General features: G+C 40.3%; 3 protein-coding genes and 1 long non-coding RNA gene across 14 annotated transcripts in view; 1 reads left to right on the top strand and 3 right to left on the bottom strand.

Moving 5' to 3' along the window:
- LOC138926787 (uncharacterized) overlaps positions 1–447 on the top strand; it is a 38,423-nt gene extending 37,976 nt beyond the window's left edge. Inside the window, exon 3 of the long non-coding RNA XR_011443442.1 lies at positions 310–447. This is a non-coding gene — a long non-coding RNA (uncharacterized lncRNA). The remainder of the gene's footprint in view (positions 1–309) is intronic.
- Positions 448–2,480: 2,033 nt separating this feature from the next.
- On the bottom strand, positions 2,481–8,292 carry Pat1 (Protein interacting with APP tail-1). The gene is made up of 8 exons (XM_017233736.3): positions 8,121–8,292; positions 7,314–7,662; positions 5,724–6,319; positions 5,432–5,656; positions 5,263–5,364; positions 4,507–5,183; positions 4,293–4,450; positions 2,481–4,235 (listed from the first exon to the last, which is right to left on the bottom strand). Exons 2-8 carry the CDS (start codon positions 7,473–7,475, stop codon positions 4,116–4,118), a joined length of 2,040 nt encoding a protein of 679 aa, XP_017089225.2. The 5' UTR covers positions 7,476–7,662; positions 8,121–8,292; the 3' UTR covers positions 2,481–4,115.
- Positions 8,293–8,664: 372 nt separating this feature from the next.
- Positions 8,665–10,426, bottom strand: LOC108120196 (E3 ubiquitin-protein ligase MARCHF11). Its single transcript, XM_017233735.3, has 3 exons — positions 9,413–10,426; positions 9,139–9,354; positions 8,665–9,045 (listed from the first exon to the last, which is right to left on the bottom strand). The coding sequence occupies exons 1-3, from the start codon at positions 9,872–9,874 to the stop codon at positions 8,809–8,811; spliced, it is 915 nt and encodes a 304-aa protein (XP_017089224.2). The 5' UTR covers positions 9,875–10,426; the 3' UTR covers positions 8,665–8,808.
- A 2,423-nt stretch (positions 10,427–12,849) lies between these two features.
- Positions 12,850–18,408, bottom strand: part of LOC108133757 (smoothelin) — a 43,197-nt gene continuing 37,638 nt past the window's right edge. For 7 of the 11 annotated variants that reach the window (XM_070279525.1, XM_070279506.1, XM_070279516.1 and 4 more), the window contains 5 exons: positions 16,360–16,458; positions 16,185–16,287; positions 15,089–15,239; positions 13,842–13,993; positions 12,850–13,713 (listed from right to left, as the gene is read on the bottom strand). In XM_070279525.1, the coding sequence (XP_070135626.1) occupies positions 13,590–13,713; positions 13,842–13,993; positions 15,089–15,239; positions 16,185–16,287; positions 16,360–16,458 (629 nt within the window). In that variant the 3' untranslated portion in view covers positions 12,850–13,589. Of the gene's footprint in view, positions 13,714–13,841; positions 13,994–15,088; positions 15,240–16,184; positions 16,288–16,359; positions 16,459–18,408 lie in introns of those variants that run through there. The other 4 variants (XM_070279528.1, XM_043209746.2, XM_070279517.1 and 1 more) reach the window with 2 other exon arrangements.

Raw genomic sequence — 18,408 nt, 5'->3', positions numbered from 1 at the left:
TGGTGTTGCCAACGGAAGAGTGTTGGACAGCGTCGACGGCAACTATCGATATAATTTATGTGTTGAAAAACGTTAGCCGCAAGTATCGATAGGTCGATATAATTAATGTGTTGGAAAACGTCTATATCCGTTATCGATTATATCAGCACTGCAATCGATAGGGCGCCTGTTTAAATTTTTCATCTCTAAAATTATGAAAAACCGTTTTTAAATATTATCAAAATATTAAAGACCTTATAAAATTTAAACAATATATAAAAATACTGTAAAATATTAGTAACTTATATTAATGTTGTTCCTTTCTTTTAGGTTTGCGACCAGAAACACCGCCCGGTAACATCTGAATGTATATATGAACCCATTTTTGGATTATATATTATAGCCGACAAATTGAAACTTTGGCTGTTCCTGTCAATAGAAATAATCTACATACTTTACAGTGTAAAGAAAATGTAACAAAACATATGATTTTTAAAATGTGTTTTATTCAAAATAAAATATTTTATTCAAGAGTCTCTGAGTACTTAACAAAATAATGTTGTTTTACTTTTCAAAAAAGCTTGGGGCAATTTGATTATGGGTAAAAAACAGCAGAAAACCAAAAAAAAACAGAAAACGCATATTTGATATTGAATTATCCACCATTACTTGACCAATTTAAAAACGGAATACCATTTTGTCGTCAGGGTTACTATATCCTTCAAACTGCATCCGAAGCTTTTTGAAATCGAGCGAAACAATTTTGACTCGATTTTCTTAATTTAGGATATTCATATCTTAGTCATTTTAGATCCGATTTGGAAAAGGATTACCATTTATAAATCAGGATTTGAATATCCTTCGATCAGCATCAAAAGTTCTTCAAAATCGGACAATACATTTTTTGGTAGATTTTTTCAAAAAATCATGATGTTACCCCTATAAAAAATAACGAAAATTGGGTCAAATTTTTTTTGTTCGCTTTTAAAGATTTTTAAATGCAGATCAAAGGCGATTGAGTTCCGGATTTCAAAATGGTATTTCATTCCTTAATCGGTTACAAAATGGCAGAGATATTCGTATTCAAAGATAAGAAATCCTAAAATTCAGAAAACGCATTTTTGAAAGCGTATATTTCAGCCATAACTTGACCGATTTGGAAACGGAATACCTTTTTGGTATCAGGACAAGAATATCCTTCGAACTGCATCCCAAGATTTCAAAAATCAAACAATAAAATTTCGACCCCATTTTCCCAATTTTTGACAGGGGTAACATCATGATTTTTTGCGAAAATCGGCCCAAATTTTTTTGTTCGATTTTTGAAATATTTTGCAGATCGAAGGATATTGATGTCCTGATTTCAAAATGGTATCACTTTTGAAAATCCGTTCAGAAATGGCCGAGATATGAGCTTGGAAAGATCCGACTTGGCGGCCGACTCGCGCCGAAAATTTCTCGAAATTCGTATGGGAGCTCATCTGAGGTACCAGGCGAACAGAAATCAGCAGAAGGTGGCCGAATTCAAGCAGTGCAAGCAGTTCAGATCAATTTTTCTGAGATAGCCATGGGTGGGAAAGGGAGAAACCCCCCCTGTGGTGGCACTCTACCCCCCCCATTGACCCTTATGGAATTGGGATCACAGCATCATAGTCCATGGGGGGGAACGGGATGCTGCTACCCATCATTATTAGAGGGGGACAGGTAGACAAATTGGGCTGTACGAGTGATGGGAGAACAGAAGTGATTTTTAACGGCACTTGGCACGCGAGCTCAGCACGATACGCCGCTCCCATACATTTTCGCTCACGACAGCCCCATTTCGTGACACGCGCAGAAAATCAACGTGATCCACTTTAGTTTTGCCATCACAAGGTGAAAATCACCGTTGTGGATCTCGAATTCGGAGGCTGGGATTGGCTAAAGCTGGCATAGTACCGTTTGACGGCAAAATACGACGGTTAACCCGTATTTTGCCTTTACCTTTATATATTTAATATTTATTTTAATTAAGAAACAAAACTGCTAATTTAGGATTCTAAAATCATCATTCAGTGAAGTAGAACGTATAAAATATTCAAGAAACTTAGTTAGGAGACGGTGGGGCATCTATTTATTGTCCTAACAATTAAGTCTCGTTTGAGAAACTAGCATGGGAATGTGAAGTCCATGGGGCCGGATAAGGGACAATTGTGTCGTTTTTCTGTCGAAGCTAGGGCGAGGGGGGAGGTGAAACTGCTTGCACTGCTTGAATTCAGCCACCTTCTGCTGATTTCTGTTCGCCTGGTACTTCAGATGAGCTCCCATAGGAATTTGAAGAATTTTTCGCTGCGAGGTGGCCGCCAGGGCGGATCTTTCCAAGCTCATATCTTGGCCATTTCTTGACGGATTTTGAAAAGCGAGGTGTCATACGACTCGTAAGATTAGTCTCCGTCGATCTGCATGCAACAAATTACGATTTTAAATGCTTAAGATTTGAGAAAATAAACCCACGAAATATATATATTTATTGCAGGTATTTTATTTTTGCGATTTACGACGTTGCACTTAATCTATTGCTAAGTAATGCCAAAAAAGGGAGTTTTGCAACTACGATGTTGTTGTTGTTGTTCATAAGTAGACTTTGTCGCCCTACGTACCAAAAGTTAGTGGTATAAATTGTCCGTACTTTATAGGTAGTTTTTGTTTTATTTATATATTTATATTTAGATTTTATATATATTTTATAATAATAATAATAAAATTGTTGTTTAACTGGAAGCAGCAATATTCAACCGAATTATTTACATTTTCCATCGGATGGATCCATCGCCTGCATATATCTTGATGCTCCAGATTTATGTTTTTTTTTTTTTTTAATTTATTTATTAATTTAATGCGACAATACCCCAAGTGTTGCAAGTGAATGTATCGAATATATAGGCATATATCTAATGCTAGAATACGATTATATATACTATACATTCCTGTACAACTCTAAAATTGTGCTACAAAAATGTTCTAACAATCAACGAGTGATCCGTGCGGATGCGGATGCCACTGGATTTGGATACGGGGATGGGGATAGGATGATTAGGGGGGGTAATCAAACTTAAAAAACAAACAAAATATTTTCTCTACAGCGAATATTTTTTACTTCTTGGTTTATCAAATGGATCACAATAGATGCTACACAGAAATATATAGCCTTCAATTCTATACTTCCTAAGTTACATAATTTTTGTTATTTTTAAAAATAGCATAATAGTGAAAAATTGTTGAACGAATTCGAGGGGAAAAAAATTAAATATTTTTTTTGTTTTTTTGTACATTGGCCGAAATACGTTAGAAGAATAGATAAGAATTAATTAGTTTTTAAGAATCTAAACCAAAAGCTCGAAAAGAATACTTCCTATAGCTGGCAGCCTAGGCTGGGATGAGCTTACTGGGAGAAAATGTTTAATAAATTTAATAAATTGTTTACTTGTTTTTATAATTTTTTTTTTGTTTATATGGTGGGTGACAACTCCAGGATCTGCTGGGGTTATTGGACGTATTCGATGACGCTACACTGTGGCTGGTGGTTGGTTGGTTATGTTTTGGTGGCGATTAGTATGACTGGACAGAGCACTCCACTCCACGAGTTAAATACACAGGAGGGGTTGTTAACATCGAGGTATTGAGGGACTTATTCGATGGAAATGAAACAAATTAAAAAAAATATATATATAGAAACATTGGATCAAACGGAACAGGGACGACCGCGACCGCACTACCAACTGCCTACATCCTTATACACATGTCTATATATAGATAGATAGATGTCTAGAGAGCGGCAAGGGTGAAGGTTCCACCGCTTCCTCGTTCTCCACACATACACCTTGCTTCTATCATCCTTTCTACACTGCCTCGTCTCCTCGGACTACATCAACATGGCTAGCTTATTCAAGACTTATCTACGACAAAGTGCAGATGCCGCCACTTCCGCTACTGCTCTCCTTTTCGTGTTCGTTTCTGCTGTAGCCTATCTGGTTTGTGCTATCCGAATCCAAATCAGAATCCAGTGTCTCCGATTCGGGTTCAGTATCTGGTTCTGGTTGTGGTTGTGGTGCGGGTGCGGGTGCCTGTGCTGCCATTGCCGCTACCAAGGCCCCTGCTCAGTTAAACTCCAGCTGCGGTGGGCTGACTTTCGAGGAGTTGGGTGCGCTCATGTTGAAGAACTTGCTCTTCACCTCCTCGATGGTGTAATCCTCCTCGATGGCCGGATAGCTTGACTTCTACGGGCCATACAGAAACATTAGATGATCTAATAGTTGAAGACTAATGTGGCTTACGTTTTGTGTAATATTCTGACCGCGCAGGATCTGCCAGTTCTCCAGAGTGTGCGCGTATTGTAAATACTTTTCAAAGTCATGAAGAGTCTCGTAGACATGACACAGCCCCAGGTAGTCATACTCCAGACCCGAATACGAGTGTCCAAACAAGCGCAAGCCTTCAAAAAAACACACAATAATCATCAAAGAAACAGAAACGTACGAGTCCACTCACTTATATCGATGCTGCGCAAGTAGAGCTTCTCTGCGTCGCGATACTTCTTCATCTGGTAGTTGTACAACGAGGCGAGGTGACCGATGGAGAGGCCCACCTCGTAGTCAAAGGCACCCAACAGATCCGTCTTGATCTTGATGGCCTTCTGATGCATACGCTCCGCCTCCTCAAAGCGATTCATTGTTTGATACAGCCGCCCCAGATTGCCGTAATGTTTGGCCGTTTGCACGTTCACCTCGCCGAACACCTCCAGCGATAGGAGCAGTGCGAAATTGTGCAACTGCTCCGACTGCAACAGCAGATCCTCCTCATCAATGCCATCGGCCATCTTGTCCAGCGCTATCTCCTCGAGGAGAAGGGCCTTGACGCGCTTGGCCGAGGCCAGCATCAGGTGATTGCTCGGCACTAAATTCTTCATAATGGTCACCGCCTTGTCCACGTGATCCTGGGCGCAGCTAAAGTCACCCGTGCTGTACTCATGAACATAGTAGGCATAGGACAGATCCTCGTGGGCAATGGCCACATGGAAGTTCATGTTGCCGAAGATGCCGCGACGCACGGCCAGGGCTTCCTTGTAGACATTGACCGACTGGAACACCGAGTCCACGTTGAGCAAAAAGAAGCCATAGTCCATCAGGACATCGCCGTACTTCTGATGATTGACTCCAAAGTGTTGGCTGTCAAAAGAAAGGGATGTTAGGTGGGGGTACTGAAGCGAAAAAGAGCGAGGCAGAGAGGCCAGGAGGCTCTGCTTACCGAGCACGTCGCACCGCCTGGCAGATGAGTAGATTGGCCCGGGCAAAGTCCCGCTTAACCACACAGGCCTTGGCCGCCTGGCGCAGTACATCGATGGCGATGCTATGCGAGGATCAAGATTACAAATGAACGTTACTCCCAAGGTACAAGGTAGTCCCATGGTACTCACCGCGGCGGGGCGGATGCTTTGAGAGAACGCATGGCCAGACCGCTCCACATATGGCTGTTGACGTACTCGTTGCGGGCAAAGTACATGGCCGAAATCTGGCTGTAGGTCAGGGCCACCAGCTGGGCGGGCACCGAGTCGGTCAGGGACCGATTCAGCTCAATCAGTTCCTCGTAGGTGCGGTGTGCCAGCTTGAAGTTGCAATGCGACGATTCGGCATACAGCAGGCTGTCCAAAAAGACAAGAATTAGAACCTCATTTTGGAGAAACAATAGGAGTATTATGGATTAAATACCGCTGCAAGCAATCGTAGCGCATCTCGAGCCAGTACTTGTGGGGCGGCAGGCGCTTCAGTCTTGCATTGAGGCACGATAGCACTGAGATGCTCTCCTGCATCCAGCCGGCCTCCGAGAGGAACGAACCCATCCGCAAGCCCGTGTCAATGGCCTGCAGCTCCTCGGCCGGCAAGTCTTGCAAGTTGGTCAGAGGCATCACATTGGGTTCGGGCTGCAATGGTACTTTGTTCGGGTCACTATCTTGGCGGCGACACGTGCTGGAGCTGGAGCTGGTGCCGGGCGACTCGTCATCGGCCACATAGTCACGTAGCAGCTCCCTGGCCCTATCATCCTGTCTGGCGGCCGATGGCAGTTGCATCATCTCCTCAGCCTTGCGCTCCTCCTCCAGATCCCCGTTCAGCTCCCAGTCCTGGCCGTACCGGGCGATGTAGGCCTCGCTCAGCCGGCTGGCTAGCATCTTTTTGCTGGCCATCAGCGAGGCCACGATGCGCAGCAGCTTGCTGCGGGCGGGCGAGTAGCGAACCAAACGGGTGAACACCTCCAGGCGGCACAGCTCCTCCAGCAAGGTGTCCTTCAAGAAGTCACGCTTCGACATCTGCAACCAGAAAGTGAATTAGGATCTCCAATAGAGAAAGGGCCAGTATGAAGTAAACAAGAGCCTCCGTTGTGCGGAGAAGATCCAATCAGCGGACAATGGAATTTGCTTAGCCATTATCAGCAAGTTCAATGGCTCCTCTCCAGCGCAGCTGCGCCACAGCAAGGTCTATAGCATGGAAGGAGGCTGTGAGAAGGAGGGCGGGTGGAATCAGGACAGGAGTAGCCATCATCATCGTTGTCCCTCCCCTGGCCCTGCTCTGCTCTCGGACTGGTTGGCTATTTTTAGACAACAGCAGTGCCTCCGCCTCCTTCCCCAGAACCGAACCGAACCGAAACCATATTGTCGCTTCTGTTTATAATTTACGCTGTAATTGCCCGCTTATTATGACAATCGACACTGGCCCATGTATGGGGAATGGAATCGAGACTACCAACCACCTGTGGGTATGCGGTTATCGCCAGAGTCTTCCTCGCCAAAATGTAATCCATCCCAAGATGGCACTGGCCAGAAATTCACAGAAAATCTTAGCCAGCTTGCTGGTAACATGAACCAAGAGTGTGGTCTCTTTGGAGACGTTTCTCCGAAGTGGAAGGCGAAGAATAGAACATTCTCCCGATGGTTATTATTTAATAATTACGATTGGGACTGACTAAGCATTGAAGTATCATCGTTCTGGGGGTAATCTCAGCTGGAACTGGCACTGCCACTGCCAGGGTGTAAACAATTTAAGCGGAAAAGCAAACAAACCGACAAGTGGCATCGTCACACCCACCCCAGCTCCTCCTCCTTCTCCTCATCCCGATAATGGTAATTGCCAGTGGCGAAATCCGGACAACAGTACCATCCCGGCGGATAGTTAAGCGATAAGGAGAAGCCATAATGATAACGATCTCAATCTGGGAATCTGGTTATGGATTCCGATTAAATGAGGCTTATGAGAACTCTGGGAATGATGATGCTTGTGCTCTCCAAGACCGACTAAGATACTTACCATCTCATAGACATCGATGAGTATATTGCGAGGCAGCTCGGGTAGACGATGGATCCTCTCCAGCGAGGGGACTGTGGTGCCCAGGCCACGGACAAGTGAATCCAAGGCCAGGTCATAGAGGAACTTTGGGGAATTACTGTTGCCCGGCGCTGACGAATTCATGGCTGGATAGATAACTGGCTGGGGTTTGGGCCTTGGGCCACCGTTCTTCTCCACTCCTTCGCTGGGTCTGTGCTCCTGGCGATCCTCTGTAGCTACTCAGGGGGGGGGATACTCTCCCTTCCTTCCTCTCGTGCTTGCTGACAGACCAAGGGGATGAGAAAGGGGGCTGATTGGGGGCACGGTGTTTCTGCAAGAAAGTGTGCAATTCATGTCTTGTTTTGTTAGTATTTTTTTGTGGTTGTTTTTTTTTTGTTGTTTTGCAATCAAAAGAAACAGTAATTCGCACACGTGCCGCAACGAAAAGCGAAAAGCAAATAAGATACAACGCGCAAGAGAGTGAGAGGGAGAAAAAAAAAAAAAAAGGAAAACCAAAACATAGGCGCCCGCGGGGGAAAAAAAAGTCGGTCGATCTGGTTTTCTGGTCTGGTATCTTCCGCCCCGCCCCACCTCCCATCCACTGGCTTCACTTCACTTTCTTTCGAGCCGTTCTTCGGTTTTCCTTTCTTTGTTGCCTGCTGGCTCGTCTCTTGGCGTTGCGCTGTGCTGTGCTCCTCTGCCCAGCTCTGGTCTGGCTGCCTTGCCTTTTATAACTTTTGTTTGGCTTTTAAAGCCTTTTGTTGGTAACGAACAGAACACGGCACTTACACAGTTGTGGATGCATCTATTTAACGGGAGGTGGCGTGTATCCCAGCTTCAGATTGTGACTGGAGTGCTGCTGCTGATCGCTGCTGGCTCAGTCACTTTTATTATTTTTCTAATTTCCCTTTTCGCTTCGTGTGTCGATTTTACGGTCTGAATGTGTAGATGTGGGAGTGTGATACCTTTTGGAATTTGGCTTGTTTTGGTATTTTTCCTTGGAACATTGCCATTTGGTATTTTCATTAAATTATCTGGCCACTCTGTCAAGCTTTTTATTAAAGAAATTATTAAATTATAAAGATATTGATAGTGCACTAAATATAGGCCTGGAGAATTGCAATTTTATACATTTTAATGAGTTTTATTTTTTATTAAAATAGGTTTAACTGATAGAGGTTTCCTTGGCTTTTACTTTTAAAATGTTATCGATAGTTTAGTATTAAAAAAGCAGTGCTGCAAGACGCTGAGTGGTGGCGCTAAAATTCAAATTTATTTTTAAAAAATGTTTGAATTTTAATAAAAACTATTTTTAAACTTTTTCTATTGCTTTTAAAGATTTGCATTTTTATTGAATACTCGAAATTTGAAACTCCTGAGTCCGCTTGATTAGTCACTTGGCTCTGCGGCACTGCATCCCTGATAGCTTGGCCCTGCGGATATTATGGATAGTGGATACACTCTCTCCTGGCGGCGATCAGAACAGATCGATGGAATCGTCCTCGAACTCGACCAGGGAAAAGTCGGAGGTGCTGCCAAACATCCACCAGTGGCGCAATATGTTCCGGATGAGGAGGCAGCGCGTCGTCACGAACTCGAAAAAGTGGAAGAATAGGGCACTGGATGTGAGCAGGGCACAGGAGGCGACGAATACCTCCTGTACGGTTAGTTGCTCGGTGCTGCCCTGGTTCAGATTATCCATACACTGCAGCACCTGTGGACAGTGGATGAATCTCAGGTAAGCTCTGACCACATGATGCAGTACAATCAAGTTGAATGACCCAAGTGGTTGGGACAGTTGGCTCACCTGCTGCAGAATGATGTGGGCCAGGGGCATTAACGAGGCGCTGAACAGCAGGTGCTTCACGATCAGGCCACAGCAGCGGCCGCAACAGAAAGTCCGCAGCATTTGCTTCAGGCTCACCCGCTCCTCGGAGATGTCGTACACAGCATTGCAGACTTCGCAGCGATTGTCCCGCCGGTGCATGATCCACCGCTTTAGGCACTTCAGGTGGATGAAGCCCTAAAAAAATCTTTAAACTTTAGGCTTGTGGTCTTTTGATCTTTGGTCTATAACTTACCACGCTACCCCTGCAGTTGCAAGGACAGCTAATGATCTCCATGTCGCTGCGGTTCCAGCGGCAGATGCGGCACGAGTGGCCATACTCGTTCGCCGAGTGGACACTCTCCTGTCCACCTTCGCCCAATTCCGTGGAGCAACTGGCCTCCAAATCATTGGGTGGTGGCGTGGATGGCGGTGTCTGTACAGCGCTAAGGGGTGTGGCATTGTCGGTGGCCACTTCATCAATTCCATTCCATTCAGTTCTAAAAGCATGCGAGTGGACACTCTCCTGTCCACCGCCGACCAATGCCGTGGAGCAACTGGCCTCGGGCAGTTGTTGTCCTTCAACCAGAGTGGGCGGTGGCGTAGGCGGCGATGTCGGTACGGCGCTGAGGGGCGTGGAATTGCCGGTGGCCACTACACCGTTCAACAATCTGAGAGCGGTTTCCTCGGAGAGAATGGGATGCTGATGCTGCGACATGATGATCCGGTTCGGATGCTCCTCCTGCTATCGACTGCCTTGGAAAGGGTGGAACGTGGCGGTACTATGGGGGGCTGGGGGCGGTACTGCTTGCAATCTGCAACCTGGTTGCCGTCTACTTCCCTGTCGTCTGTGTGCTTCTTGTGGCCTGTCTGCGTGTGTGTGCGTGCGTCACGAACTAAATTTTGAATTACGAGATTCTACACTGAATTTTGTTGCGACATCTTACACAAAACTTAAACGCTAGACTTTCACCGAGTTTCTGAGCCAAGTGCCAGCCCCAGCTGCTTCGTTTTTTTTCACAGATCAAAATTTAAAGGCCCACTTGGCTTCAGAATTGTCAGAGATATAGCTATGGATATGGGCTACATATGGAAACCCTAGAAAAAATTGTGAAAAATATTTTGCTGCAGGGTTTTGATGCAGATCGATGGAGAATCGATCCACAAATCGTTTGAGGTATCCCGCTTGAGAATCGGATGAAAATTGGCAGAGATATAGCAATGGGAGTGGGCCACGTACGGAAATCGTGGATTTTGCAGGGGTACCCCTAGAAAAAATGGAAAAAAAATCTGAAAAATATTTTGCTGCAGGGTTTTGATGCAGATCGATGGAGAATCGATCCACAAATCGTTTGAGGTATCCCGCTTGAGAATCGGATGAAAATTGGCAGAGATATAGCAATGGGAGTGGGCCACGTACGGAAATCGTGGATTTTGCAGGGGTACCCCTAGAAAAAATGGAAAAAAATCTGAAAAATATTTTGTTGCAGGGTTTTGATGCAGATCGACGGAGAATCGATCCACAAATCGTTTAAGGTACCCCGCTTGAGAATCGGATGAGAATTGGCAGAGATATAGCTATGAGTCTGGGCTATGTATGGAAATCGTGGATTTTGCAGGGGCACCCCTAGAAAAAATGGAAAAAAATCTGAAAAATATTTTGTTGCAGGGTTTTGATGCAGATCGATGGAGAATCGATCTACAAATCGTTTGAGGTACCCCGCTTGAGAATCGGATGAGAATTTGCAGAGATATAGCTATGAGAGTGGGGCACGTATGGAAATCGTGGATTTTGCAGGGGTACCCCTAGAAAAAATGGAAAAAAATCTGAAAAATATTTTGCTGCAGGGTTTTGATGCAGATCGACGGAGAATCGATCCACAAATCGTTTAAGGTACCCCGCTTGAGAATCGGATAAGAATTGGCAGAGATATAGCTATGGGAGTGGGCCACGTACAGAAATCGTGGATTTTGCAGGGGTACCCCTAGAAAAAATGGAAAAAAATCTGAAAAATATTTTGTTGCAGGGTTTTGATGCAGATTGGTAGAGAATCGATCCACAAATCGTTTAAGGTAACCCGCTTGAGGATCGGATGAGAATTGGCAGAGATATAGCTATGAGAGTGGGCCACGTATGGAAATCGTGGATTTTGCAGGGGAAAAAATGGAAAAAAAATCTGAAAAATATTTTGCTGCAGGGTTTTGATGCAGATTGATGGAGAATCGATCCACAAATCGTTTAAGGTACCCCGCTTGAGATTCGGATGAGAATTGGCAGATATATAGGTATGGGAGTGGGCCACGTATGGAAATCGTGGATTTTGCAGGGGTACCCCTAGAAAAAATGGAAAAAAATCTGAAAAATATTTTGTTGCAGGATTTTGATGCAGATTGGTAGAGAATCGATCCACAAATCGTTTGAGGTACTAATATTTTATTAAATAAAATAAAATAATAAATAAAAATAAAATTTATTTTTTTTTATTTATTATTTTATGGAATTTTTTAAAGCTTTTTATAGATAGTTTATGGCTTTAAAGCTAAAAAGTTAAAAGCTTTCAAAAAAAAAGCTAAAAAAAAAACTTTGAAAGTTGGGCGAAAAAAATTTTTGCCTCGCGGCGGCCCTCTATTTATACTGGTGGGAGGCCACGTCAGAACTACTTGCGAATTATAAAGTTGGTGCCAAAATTTTTTTTTTTTAAATCGACAATTTCACTTTCAGTTTTTATATGAAATATCCTTCAAAAGGATAAAGGACTATCCAGGATAAGCCTAGAAAACATTAGAAGATATTATCAAAGCTATTAAATCTTTTATTTCTTTTTTATTTTATAAAGTCCTTTTATGGACTTATCTATGGTCCTTTTAAGAATAATTTATCCTTAATTTTTCCAAGGAACAACCCCCCCTTCATGTGTGTCCTTTCCGTTGATTTGTTTCGATCCCCCGCCTCAAAATCCAATTCGATTAATGACCCCAATTAATTAATGACCAATGAACTCTTGTCCTGACGGAGTTCAGGTCCTTTTTGGTCCTTTGGCCCCTTGCCTCATCCCTTGTGCGACTCCTTATTGTCCTTACAAGTATCCTGTCTCTGCCGTTTCTCCGTTTCATTTTTTTTCGAGGGGTCCCTGGCCCAAGCTGGGGAACCACCCCCCATTTGTGGCAGGGATGGGATGGTGGCGCCGCCTAATGAGCCGAAGTGCCTCGTTGGATGTCATCAGGCTGGAAGTCAGGAAGTGAGCCAAAAAATTGCTTAAATAAATGGCATTTAATGTGACACCGATGCTGACAGGCCCACCTGGGGGTACATCGGATGAGAATTGGCAGAGATATAGCTATGAGTCTGGGCTATGTATGGAAATCGTGGATTTTGCAGGGGTACCCCTAGAAAAAATGGAAAAAAATCTGAAAAATATTTTGTTGCAGGGTTTTGATGCAGATCGATGGAGAATCGATCCACAAATCGTTTAAGGTACCCCGCTTGGGGATCGGATGAGAATTGGCAGAGATATAGCTATGAGTCTGGGCTATGTATGGAAATCGTGGATTTTTTTCTAAAAATTATTTTCTTGCAGGATTTTGATGTAGATTGATGGGGAATCGTACTAGATATCGTTTAAAGTACATCCATGTATTACTTACCTCTTCCAATATAGTACCCATACCCCGTATAATAAATAAAACATCAGGTTGAGTTTCATTTGCTGTTTTATGATTTTTGTTTGCGGCCTTTTCGATTGGCATCGGTTAGTAAATGTTTCGTTCTCGTTACACATACGTACATAAAATATATATATGTTTATTATTACAGTAATTCATCATCAATGTGAGCGACGGCACCGTTATTTCTATATATATTCATATATATGTTTATTGTGGTAATAATGATCCATTTATTATCGATCGATAGCCGATGCGCCAGCAGGGTTAGTAACTGCACTGCTTTCTTATTTATTTTTTTGTTTTTATTTGCACTCACCTCGATTGGTGGTTTCACAATTAAAATTAATATAAAAAAAATAATGTTTATATATATAAATCAACAATTATTGCATAGTTTTTCTGCTTCAAGTTCGATAACAAATAATAATGCGTAATCGTAATAATAGTAAAAAAGTAAAACAAACACAAAAAACGTACAAAGAGTCGGCTGTTTCAAGTTCGACGAGCCTGCGCTGCCATTTGCGCTTCAATTAAAGAAATAAATATATATATAACATATATAGATAATGAATATATATATCATACATATGCCGATATACAGTTAGATGTTTGCAGGATATTTTTGAGGAAAAGAAATGCCAAAGGGATTCTGCTTAAAATTTAATGAGTTGCTGCTTGTTGCCTTTGAGCTGCTGCTGCTGACTTTGTTAATTAGATTTGGACTGACTGCTGTTTTTGTTTTTATTTTTTTGGATTGGATGTGGGTTCTATTGACAGTTCCGGAACCGGCGATATATGCTCTGAACGTAGACGAACACGCACTTCCAGTCCGGACGACTCATCTCCACCATATCCTCCACATCCAGCAAGGGTGCAATGCCAGCCTTCTCACTGAAAGAGTTTAATATATATTATTATTTAAGTTTATAGAACAATGAGAATAAAATTCACATTATATAGACAAATATTTAGTCATTTTCCATATTATGTCTATTTGGGCCCACGGTGCGTATACTTACTCGGCAACGCTGAAGGCCAGCTCGAAGTTGTGGCGGCGCGTCTGCTTGGTTAGTTTGGAGAAATCAAATGCATCTGGCAAGAAATGGTGGATCAGCGCACAAAAGGCCAAGCCGTCTGACCAGCTCGAGCTAAAGTTGGTTATTTGGACGTTCTGCGAAACAACACACACACACACAAGAAGGGTATTTAAAAAAAATGTTTCAATTTCAAAAAAAAAAAAAGCGACAAAAAAAAAACGAAATAAACGAATCAAAAAATGGCTTTTATTGGCTGAATTGTTGTTGAGTTCGTTTTGATGGCCTTTTTAATTTTTTTTATTTATTTTAATTTTAAATATTTCCTGAAGCAAAAGCGTTGGTATTTTGGTTTTTTTTTAGTTTTCCAGGCTCCGAGTACTACTAGGTAGCTAAGCTAATTAACTAGCAAGTAAGTGAATACAACTAAAGCGACAGTCGATTATTACGATTACTAGAACAATAACAACAACAGCGGCGATAACTCTAGCGCGAAATGCCAAAATGCGATAAGCGGTGATCAGTAATCGATAAGTTATCGTTAAAGCAGTAAACTGTAGCGGAAACGGAATGGATTTCAGTATTTTTTTTTTAAGATTTTATTCAAATTTTATAAACGTGCTTTGTGTTTGTGTGCGAGTGTGAATGTATATGTGTGTGTGTGTACTGAGAAGTATTTTTTATGGCTTTGTTTTTTAACGATTTTTTTACGAAAAAGCTGTCAAGCTTAGCCAAAGTTAGGCGCTGTTGGAAGTTTTTGTTTATTTGGTTTTATTTTGTTTGTTGTTTGGTTGCTGGTTTTGGTATTAGAGTTGGTTGTTTGTTATTCAAAAATGCTTTGTTAAAAATATATATTTAGAAAAAAAAAAACATGAGAACATACGACAAGACTAAAGAAACGCAATAAATAAACTAACTTTGCATTTAAGGTCAAAAGAAGGGGAGGAGTCTATCGATAACTTGAAAGGATTACAAAGACATCAAATCGATAGTTTTTTTTAAGGACTTTATATCCTTTTTTTGACCTTAATTGCTTATAAAAAAAATAAGAAAAGTGGTAAGAAACAAGGACTTATTTTTTTGGGCAGTTGCAGTTGCTGTTTATAAAAAAAACTATTTAAAATTAATTGCTCTTGCTAATTGGCATTTCAACTTTTAGGCTATTTAAGGCTTTAACATTTTTTGAATAAAATTGGAATTTTTGGATTTTTGGTTTTTTAGGTTTTGGATACCTCATATTCCTGCGTTTTATGCTGACACCACTGCAGAAGTTGATCCTTGACAGTGGCGGCGCGCGCATTTAATGCCGGATCGGTAAATTTGAATAACGGTTGTGCCGAACCGCCGGGGGTGGTGGGTGTGCTTGTTGTTGTTGGAGATGATCTGAACAAAATGATTCAAGGTTGGAGGATTGCAGACGTTTTAGCGAAACTCACACAAAAAGCATTTCTCCTTCTTCATCATCTTTTTTTTTGACAAAAAATTTCATTCATTTCATATTTTCTTATTTCCTACAGGTGTTCGATATTTGTGTGTTTTTTTTCTTTGTTTTTTTTTAGTTTAGATTTTTGTGTTAAGTGTATGTTTTGTATGTGTATGTGGACTATATAATATATATATAATTTGATTTTTTTTCATTTTGTGTTAGCAAGAAACAACAACAACAATTATTTAACAAAAAAAAAATATAAGAAACGCGATATTTTTGGAAATTTTTGGGTTTTTAAAAGAAAAAAAAATACAGAGAGAGAAATAAATATATATTTGGTTTGGTTTTGTGGGTCAGATTTCGAAAAAAAAGAGAGAACCAACACCGGGGTATTATGTAGGAAGTGGACACTGTGCTTTGAGTATTTTCCTTATTTTTTGTGTTTAAGTTTTATGTTTAAAATTTATGTTTTATGTTTTTATTTAAATGTAAGTGCCATGATGCACCGTTAACCAATTTTATTTGTTTGTATGTGTGCAGACGAGGGGGTTGGTGGAGGGCGAAATAGCAAAAATTGAAGAGATTGAAGTTTGCCCTGAAAAGTAGGCTATAGTTTTTTGATTTAAATTTTTAATGTTTTAAATATTTTCCATCTTTAATTTTTGCTTTCTTTTTTTTTAAGTGTAATAACCTGCACAAATGTGGTATTATAGTATAGTTTGTTGTGTTTGACCTCTCTCCCGAATATATGTAAGTGTTTTTCAAATGTAATGTATTTCCAAGACAATGTTTTGACTTATGCTCGCTGATATACACAATAATGTATGTATTTATGTACAAGTTTTTTTATAAAAAATCCCAAATATATAGAAAGTTTAAATAATAGAAAATAGACTCACTTTTGTGCCTGTTGGGCAGCGGCCTGTTTATCCAATTGCTTGAATTTGGCCAAGGGCGAAATATTTTTGGAGGCGGCACTGCCACTAACAGTGCGTGTTGTAACTAAAAAAATTAAATAAAAAATCAGAAATCGTAAATATATATATTAGAGATTATCCTTATAAGATGGCCTACCCTTGGTTGTTGTTGTAGTCACTGTGGCACCGCCATCCTTGGAGGACTTTGTCTCCGTTCGCTGTTCGCTGGTCGAGGAGGAGCTCTTGTGTTGGGCTGCTGTGTGAATAAATGTGTGGATTTTTGTTTTTGGTTTTTTAAGGATGCGATTTTTGGTTTATATATTTTTTACAGCAGCAGCAGGTTGGAAGAAAAAAAAGAAAAAAGCAAACAAATAATCGTGATTAGTTTTTTTGGGGCCATGCAACAAAAACAGTAATATTATCAACATTTCGACTACGAAACTAAAACAAATTGTTTTCTTAATTTTTTTTTTGGTTATTGAAATTACATGTGTTTTGTATCTGAGCAGGCAACAAATATATTTTTTTAAACACACTACGCAACACTACAATAATCAAAATCAACTACAAATATTTCAAAAAAGTACTTCAAGCTGTTTTTTTCCAGTGTGTATAGTTTGTCCCTTGTCTAAAGGATACACTCTAAAAAAAATGTATTACACAGAAAACCATAAACAAAATCGTAGCTATTGGTGTGACTGTGACTGTGACTGCTTCGGGTTGTTTATTTTTGTGTCATAAGTTGTTAAATTAAATTTTGAAAATAACCTTAAAAATTTTTCATAAAACTCCTAATAGATATGTAAGAAATTAAGGTTTAAAATAATATTTCTTATTAACAAATCATGCACAAAAATATTTATGTACAATTAAAACTAAAAAAAATCATGCTTTAAATCAAAGGACATGGGAAACAGGATCAGATCAGCAGCAAAAAAACTGAACTGTTTTGCACGAAAATATCATACATATATTTTAAAAAATATATATATGTTTATATTTCAATAAATCTTGGAAAAATATCGGAAAAGAATACTGTTTTCTCATCTCAACTGTGGGCGGTGTGGCGGGTGTGGTTCGGTTAAAAAATATATAATAATAATAATATTTACAAAAAAGAGGCACAAAAAAAATAACAAGTCGGTTACAAAAAAATGTAAAATTAATAAAAAAGAAGATAGGGACATAAATTAGGGGTTCCTTTTGCTGCTTTCGTTTTTTTTTTAAAATGATTAGATTATTTTTTGTGTGTTTTTTTAATTGAAATCCTTGCTGGACCAACCAACCAATCAACCAGTCAATCAATCAATCAACCAATCAACCAACGAACGAACAAACGAACGAGCAAAAACGTAACAAAACGTAACAGAACGTAACGTAACGCAACGTAAGGGGGGAGGGCATCAACATTTTTGTCGTGTTTTGGGAATAAAGCGCTAAGAACTCGACGCATTTTCACAATTTTTCCGAAGAATAACTTTCAGGCAATACAGATATATATATGTACAAGGGAAAATACACAAAAGACAGTAGCATTAACATAATTACATGTTTTTTTTGGTGATAAAATAAGAGTAGTTTAAGGGGAGTTTTCAAAAAGGGAGTTTTTAAAAAGGGAGTTTTTAAAAAGATACTTTTAGAAGAGGGAGTTTTTAGATAGTTTGGAAATCTTTTTTATGTAATGGCTTTACAAAATGTACTTTAGAGATTACAAATGACTTTAGGAGATTTTTCAAAAGGCTATTTTTAAGATTTTAAGTTTATTAATTAAAGAAACCCCCCTTAAATACTTTATTTTACCAAAAAAATGTGTAATTCTTGTGCTTCTGCGTGTGATTTGTGCTTTTTCAAGGTGTTAGGCTTCTGCTGCTGGGCAATATAGCATTTTATTTATGTAAAAAATATATATTTTTTAATAAAAATATATAAATTTATTGAATGGTAGTACAAGGCAGGGCAGGGGCGCTGGCAAAAAAAGAAACGAAAAGGGGGGGAGTCAGCAAGTGGATATAAGGGAACGGCATTCTGTACATTCTGATATTTGTTTTTTTTTTTTTTTAACTCACAAATCTTGGATTTTTTTTGATAAAATTGCTGTTGCTGTTGTTGCTTTCTTATTGCTGTTGTTGTTGTAGTTGTTGTTGTTGTTGGATCGCAGTGCAGCAAACATTATGATATATATATTTTCTCAAAGTGTAGCTGTGTC

This window comes from Drosophila bipectinata, chromosome XL, assembly GCF_030179905.1.
Source record: "Drosophila bipectinata strain 14024-0381.07 chromosome XL, DbipHiC1v2, whole genome shotgun sequence".
NCBI classification, from domain to species: domain Eukaryota; kingdom Metazoa; phylum Arthropoda; class Insecta; order Diptera; family Drosophilidae; genus Drosophila; species Drosophila bipectinata.
Note: the sequence above shows the minus strand (reverse complement) of the source record. Positions and strands in the feature narration are given on the sequence as shown.

Excerpts from the sequence above, each read along its gene's own strand:
- Pat1 (XM_017233736.3), bottom strand. The coding sequence starts at position 7,475 with ATGAATTCGTCAGCGCCGGGCAACAGTAATTCCCCAAAGTTCCTCTAT. Across the intron at positions 6,320-7,313 it reads TCATCGATGTCTATGAGATG|ATGTCGAAGCGTGACTTCTT; the intron begins GTAAGTATCTTA and ends TTCTGGTTGCAG. Across the intron at positions 5,657-5,723 it reads CGCTACGATTGCTTGCAGCG|CCTGCTGTATGCCGAATCGT; the intron begins GTATTTAATCCA and ends CTTTTTGGACAG.
- LOC108120196 (XM_017233735.3), bottom strand. The coding sequence starts at position 9,874 with ATGTCGCAGCATCAGCATCCCATTCTCTCCGAGGAAACCGCTCTCAGA. Across the intron at positions 9,355-9,412 it reads GCAACTGCAGGGGTAGCGTG|GGCTTCATCCACCTGAAGTG; the intron begins GTAAGTTATAGA and ends AGATTTTTTTAG. Across the intron at positions 9,046-9,138 it reads CCCACATCATTCTGCAGCAG|GTGCTGCAGTGTATGGATAA; the intron begins GTGAGCCAACTG and ends CACTGTCCACAG.